Raw genomic sequence first — 6746 nt, 5'->3', positions numbered from 1 at the left:
CCCTTCTGGACAAGGGGACACCAGCTCTGTCCTGGTGGGAATGAGGTTCTGTAGGCAGGGGAGACGGAACGGCTGCTGTTACCTCAGTGAAAGGGCAGCGTTCGAAGCAGATTTCTGGACATCTGTGGGTCCAGTCAGGAAGACTTACTTCTTTTATTCATGACAGCAGCAATGAGACCGGCAGCAATAACAATAATGGTAACAAGAGTGATGGCCCTGGCCCTGGTCAGGATGGAGCCTCCTCCCTTACACCAAAAGGATGTGGGCAGCTATGAGAGGCAGCCCCTCCATGTTTCCCTCTCACAGTGATATTTCTCCCTTTCTCTCTCCCTTTCTCTCTCCCAACATTAATTAAAAATAAACAACAACAACAGCAAAGTATGTCCTCCTGTGAGGATGTTTTCTAAGTACAGAAATTTAAAAAAGAGAGTCACAGCCCTCAGCGTTCATGCTGATGAGGGTGCACAGAGTCTGGGGTCCGAGCCTTCACGTGTCCACCTGCAAACGGAATGCCCGGTTCCAGGAAGATGGGGACAGGGCCGCTGAGAGGTGCTGCAGCCTGAGGCAATGTCGATCTTATCTTGGTTTACAATTTTGTTTCCAGGGAGTTCTCTCTCTGTTTTTCTGTTTGCATTTCAGTTTGTCAAATAGCGCTTTGACACGGTCTTCAGCTTGCTGACTGAATTTTTGGACGTTGTTCTCCTCCGTTTTGCTCGGAGACATTTGTGTCTCCCTGGCCTCGCCCTGGTCTCTGCCGGGCTGGTTTGCAGGGCGGCTGTGAAAGTGGCGATAATGGCGAACGGCTTTTTTATACTTTCTATACTGACCTCAGAAATATATATTTCCTTGAACCTCTGCAACAAGCGATCGGCAGGCAGCATTATGCCCCATTTTGCAGCCGGGAATCAGGCAGAGGGAGAAGAGGGAACCTGTGGCCACGGAGCCAGAGTCCCACCCAGACCTGCTGTTTCCTGGGGGCCCAGAAGCCGGAGTCTTTCTATCTCCTACTGCACGGGGGACCCAGCGATGAGAGGGTCAGAGGTCACTCGGCCCTCCCGGACGGCCAGGGTCACCATGGGGACGGAGTGGCCCGTGCCTATCAATGGGCAGGACCTGCAGGGACGGGCCTCCCTGGAGGAGCCGACCTAACGCGGACAGCCCGAGCTCCAGGCCACCCGGCTGACCTTTGTCTGTGCCAGTCCTTCCCCCGTGGGCCCCCCTCAGGGGGATCCCTCCACCTCTGTTCCCCGCTGCCCTGGTCTCTTCCCTCTCCAGCTCCTTCTCAGGGATCTCCTCCCCTTCCACCCCACACACACCCCGAGTACCCCTTCCTTCCACCGGAGCTTCCGTCTGGCCTTCCCACTTGTCTCCCGCACCCCCTACAGATTTATTTCAGCCCCTCCGTGTTCCCTCTGCCTCACCCTCACCCCTGTGCTCCCCAGACGCCCTCTCCAGGGTTTGGGTCCCCCCCTCTTAGCACCTCCCCTCCCCCACCCTCAGCAGGTGCTCCTCTGCCCTCGTACCCCAGGCTCCCCACTCTCTCAGGGCTCCCTCCCCATGAGTGCTCTCCCCTTCTCCCAGCCCTCAAAGGGCTGCCGCCCCTCCCCCTCCCCCTCCCCCTGGGAGTTCCCCTCTTCCTCTCGCTCACACTCATCCTCCCCCTCGGGCTCCCCCGCCCCATGACTCCTGAAGGGCCGCTGGGGCTTTCCTCTGCCCACGTGGGCTGGTGGAAAGGTCTTGGCTGCGGTGGGACTCCCCACTCCGTGCCCACAGGTCCCGGGCCAGGCACCTGGCAGGGGCCGCGGTGGCCCTGGTGAGCCCCCCTGACGGAGGCCCCTCCCGCTCCGGCGGCCGGAGGCGGCCGGAGGAGGGGCTGTCCTTGCGTGTAACTCAGAGAACAGGGAGGTGGCCGCCCCTACTACAGTTTCGGTTTAGAGGCGAAATGCAGCAACATGCCAAGCCCAGCTGGGCCAGGAGCAAAACTTCCTGGAGTCCTTTCTGCTTGTTGATTTTAGTTTTGGGGAAAGGTTTGTTTTTTAGTTGTTGTTTTTTCTTTTGGGAAGAAGCCCATCCTTGTAGGGAGAAGGCCTGGGTAGGGGCACCCTGGGAGGGTGGGGGGTGTCACCAGAGGAACGCTCCCAGCAGGTCCAGCCTCGCCCAGAGGCTCTGAGGAGCCGTCTGGCTGCAGGTCACAGGTGCCCCTGACCTCTCTGGACCTTGGCCCCGCCGGTGGCTGTGCAGGCTGCAGCCTCCCCCCCATTGTATCTGAATGTGCCCAGAGCTGGGGCTGGCTCCAGCACAGCCTGTACCAGCAGTGGCACGGCGGCCAGGTTTCGTAATAAACCGGTCTTTTAATTGCTACATGGCAGGAGGAGGGAGAATTAAAAAAAAGAGGCAAAGATTTGTTGGACTTGGGTGGCGCCGGCTGCAGAGAGAAGAGGCTCTGTTGTTGAGGAGCCTGGAGCTGCGAGCAGGGACTTAAGTAACATTTCCTGGTGAGCTTGCAAGAGGGGCTGGGGGCAGGGCTGCTGCAGTGTGAGGGGCGGGCGGGGCAGGGGGAGGGAAAGAGTCCTGGGAACTCCTGGAAGCAGCACGCACACAAGAACCCAGAAGCTTTAGAAATTTATTACAAGGTCATCGTCACCATAGACGTAAAATAGATGTATCTGTAAGCTTCCGGCCTCTCTCAGTGGTTCAAGTCACAGTGCACGTAACAAAATAGATCGTCTATGCAGTTTGCAAACTGGGAGTCCGTGGGTGCCGAGCGACCTCGGCCCCAGTCCCCAAGTCCCCAAGTCTAGTTCTGGCGAGGGCTGGACCCTCGTCCGTCCGCCAGGCCCGTTTGCGTTTGCTCCGGCCTCTGGGCGCATGGGGGTGCCATCGGCGGCACCGCCCGGGGCGCGGGAGTGCGTGTCCTCTCCCCCTGCAGCTCCTGCGCCGTCGGCCTGAGCTCCGGGCCCCCTCCTGCAGGCCGAGCTCCCTGTCTCCTCTCGCCCTGGCCGCCGCTCCAGGCTCGGCTGCTCCCGGGGCTGTGCACGCCCCTCTCCCTCCGTGTCTCCAGTCTCCAGTGACGCTGCCCCCGATGGTCTCGCAGGTTAGTTTGTTTGGGGGGAGTTGTTCTGGGCGGAGGGGCGTGTCAAATATTTATTTTAATTTTTTTTTGGCAGCAAGTTGACAGGTTGTGATGCCGGGCGGGGCTCAGCGCTCCTGCAGGGAGATGTACGGGACCCACTGGTTGTTACCCCGGCTCTCTTCGCAGTAGCTGGCTACCTCCACCAGGCTGTGGCTCTTCCAGGCGTCCGTGTGCGGGTTCTGAAGAAGGGGAGGGAGAAAGACCGGGTTCAGGGGGAGCCTCCCGGCCCAGGCCCCTGTGGGGAAAACAGGCTGGCTCAAAATAGCTCGCGGGGTGATGAGGCCGCTGCGGCTGCCCACGGGACATGCCTGGCGTGGCTGAGCCCTGAGCTGGTGCGCCCCGCCAGCTCAACTTTGTTGACAAACACGGGGCCCAGGTACGGGGCGGGGCAGGCCGGGGAGGCCCAGCTCACCGTGACCAGGAGGCAGTGCAGGTCCCGCGCCTCCGTGGTGCCCTGGGTCTCCGCGGGCTCGCCCAGCAGCTGGGCCAGGCGTTGCATGCCAGACACCCGGACGATGTTGATGTCGTTGTCACAGCAAAAGGACTGGATGAGGGTGAAGTGGATCTGCAGAGCGATGTCATCCTCCTCCTCCTCGTCGATGGCCAGCAGGCACAGGACGACGCAGTCAGGGTCCCTGAGGGGCCAAAGGAGGGGTTCGGGTCAGCTGGGGGCCTGGGAGGTAGGGGAGGGGAGCCCACCATGCACAGGGGAGTTTGCATAAACAAAGAGAAACCGCAGGTCTGCAGGGGGCAGAGTATGCATGCAGCTGGAGGGGGGCGGGGACGCAGGGGAAGATAAAGTAGGAGCATAATGGGGGAGGGGGGGTGGACGCTTGCAAATGATGCAGCGTCAGGACACTGCAGCTTCCCCAACCACACACCCACACACACACACACAGGTTCTCCGTGCGTAGTGGGGACCTTTGGGGAAGTCCCAGCTCCGAGCAGGAGAGGAGTGCAGCAGGGAGCGTGCAGAGCGCGGGAGGGCTCTCCCGCCCGCACCGGGCGCGGGGACGGGGTCTGACTCACACATTCATCAGCTTGGCCGACTCGTACACCCCCACGGTGAGGCGATCCTGGCGCTGCGCGGCCACCAGCAGCTCCTCCACCGCGGCGCTCACCGTCTGCATCCTGGACCAAGGGAGAGGGGGAGGGGGTCAGCGCCGGCCGGGGGCGCCGGGCGCGCGGCCCCCGCCCGGCCCGCGGACTGCAGCCTCTACTCACTTCTGCGCCGCGTTGTCGCACGCCACCAGCTCTTCCAGGGTCATGTTGCAGTTATAATCCACAGTGGAGCGCGGCCCGCGGCGGTCCCGGGGGGCAGAGCGCAGACTCCGGGGCCGGGGAGCCCGAGACACTTTCCCAAGGAGAGTTCGGGAGACAGCGACGCCAGCCCCGCGGCAGGCAGACCAGGGGAAGCTGCGAGGTCCTCGGCGGGAGTAATCCAGGGTTTGGGGAGAGAGGTGACGGCCCGGCTCCTCCGCGTCAGCGATCTGGTCCCGCCGCGCCCGGCGCCGCCCTTTAAAGACTCGTGCAAACGGGGCGTGGCCTCCGCCGCCGTCAGCCCCGCCCACCGGGGAGCCCGCAGCTGCGATTGGGTGGCGCTGGGAGAGGGGCGGGGCGCCGCGTGGGGGGGTGCCCCACGTGGGCGCCGGGAGGAGGGCGCCTGGGGAGCGTGAGTGCCAGAAAAGGGAGAGAAAAAAAAGCAGAAGTTTTTCTCCAGATTTCCCGGCAGCCGCGCCGCGTTTCGGGGCGCGCGCGGGATTTCCAGCGCGCGAGGCGGCCCGGGTTTTCGGGGGGAGAGGGGGGGCCGGGGAGCCTGGAATCCCCTCCCAGTCCCCGGAGAGTCCCGGGCCCGCGGGTTTCCCGGGTTGTGCAGGGGGCTTGCAAGAAGAGAGGGCCCGGCTTGCAGCCCGATCCCTCCCAGGGGGTGGGGGTGGCGGTGCTTTCCCCCAGTCTGAGACCCTTAGCCGCCGGGTGATTTCACTTCCCGAGGCCTCTGTGTCCCTCCCTGTCTATGGGCAGGCAACGCCAGCCCCCCTTGGGTTGGAGGGAGCGATAAAAAAATGGGGGAGGGGGAAGAGGTACACATTAAGTGCTTAATAAACTGTGGTGGTCGCGGGAGTCGCCCCGGAGTCCCCCATGTTGGGGGCTGCTTCCCACCTGTGCTAGGAGAATGCACCCCGGCTTCGGTTGCAGGAAGAAGCATGACATAAAATCCGGGGTACACAAGAAGTCTTAAATAAAGGTCAGCTGGTGGTCGCAGGAGGTCGCCTCGAGGTCCCCAGGAGCAGGGGCTGCAAAGTCCGAGGCGCCCCGGGGGCGAGCCCGCGCTCCCGCTCCCCACCCGCAGAGACTGTCCGGGGAGGAAGCGCGTGGGAGGCGCAGGTGGCCGGGCCTCTGCGCGCCGCGCGCCCCCTGCCGGCGACTCCGCTCCACCGTTGGACAGCACCTGGCCCCTGGGCCTGGGTAGGAATCAGGGTCGGGGAGAAAGCCTGGGGGGAATGGTTCGGGCTCGCGCCTCGCGCTGTCACCTAGGATTCCCTTGCAGTCATAGGCGCCACTTTTGTTTCCTCCGTCCAGGGTGAGCTCTGCTCTGTGTTTCGTGCGGAGTGTACCCGGCTCACTGTATCGTAGTCCATTCAATCCTCAAGGACCCAGGGAGCGGGGGCTGCACTTATGTGCACGATGCAAAGGGGGAAACGGACGCCGCCGCTCCCTCAGGCCACTGGCTGCTTGTCCTGTGGCCACACGTGTGCGCTGGGACGGCTGCACGTGGGGACGCCTGCCAGCTCCACAGTCTCCCCAGGAGGGCGGCTCACGAGCCAGGCGGGCAGGCCTGCGGGGGACGGTCTCCCACGGCCGATCGGGGGCTCCCGGGTGACTCACAGCCGTGTCCCCTCCCCCGCCAGCCTGGGGTCTGGACTCAGCCCCGACGCCCGGTTCCCCAGACTCCCCCGCCCAGCCCGGGACCGGATCGATGCATCACGCCGCCTCCGCACCGCCCACCTTGGAGTCGCTAAAGGTCTCTGGCGCTGAGAGGCGTGGCGTCGCCACCTGGTGGCCGATGTGGGTCTCTGCGCCTGCAGCGACGTAAGGCATAGACCCGCAGGGGCGGGGTGAAGAGGGCTGGGTGACAGTTGGAATATTTCATATACACAACATGTTACCCATGCAACGTGTATTTAATAATGTCAGAATGCAATGTACTTTAAAAATCAACATTCATGCAAAAAAATCCATGATGCACAAAATATCAAGGTTTTTAAATGTACCTGGACAAGGGCCAGGACATAGGGGAAGGCCAGGGAGGTGAGCTGTGCAGGTGCAGGACCAATCCTGTTTATTTACAATTTTTTAAAAAGTGTTTTGTTGCCCTGACCGGTTTGGCTCGGTGGATAGAGCTTTGTCCTGCGGACTCAGGCGTCCCAGGTTCGATTCTGGTCAAGGGCATGTGCCTTGGTTGCAGGCACATCCCCAGTGGGGAGTGTGCAGGAGACAGCTGGTCGATGTTTCTCTCTCTTCGATGTTTCTGGCTCTCTGTCCCTCTCCCTTCCTCTCTGTAATATCAATAAAATATATATTTTTAAAAGTGTTTTGTTTATCATGGATTTTT

General features: G+C 62.0%; 1 protein-coding gene across 1 annotated transcript; it reads right to left on the bottom strand.

Moving 5' to 3' along the window:
• Positions 1 to 2609: 2609 nt before the first annotated feature.
• On the bottom strand, positions 2610 to 4621 carry GADD45B (growth arrest and DNA damage inducible beta). The gene is made up of 4 exons (XM_036459802.2): positions 4358 to 4621; positions 4163 to 4264; positions 3546 to 3768; positions 2610 to 3312 (listed from the first exon to the last, which is right to left on the bottom strand). The coding sequence occupies exons 1-4, from the start codon at positions 4399 to 4401 to the stop codon at positions 3199 to 3201; spliced, it is 483 nt and encodes a 160-aa protein (XP_036315695.1). The 5' UTR covers positions 4402 to 4621; the 3' UTR covers positions 2610 to 3198.
• Between the last annotated feature and the right edge of the window lie 2125 nt (positions 4622 to 6746).

Source organism: Pipistrellus kuhlii, unplaced genomic scaffold (assembly GCF_014108245.1).
Source record: "Pipistrellus kuhlii isolate mPipKuh1 unplaced genomic scaffold, mPipKuh1.p scaffold_m20_p_30, whole genome shotgun sequence".
NCBI classification, from domain to species: Eukaryota; Metazoa; Chordata; class Mammalia; order Chiroptera; family Vespertilionidae; genus Pipistrellus; species Pipistrellus kuhlii.
This window is presented reverse-complemented; position numbering and strand designations above follow the sequence as displayed.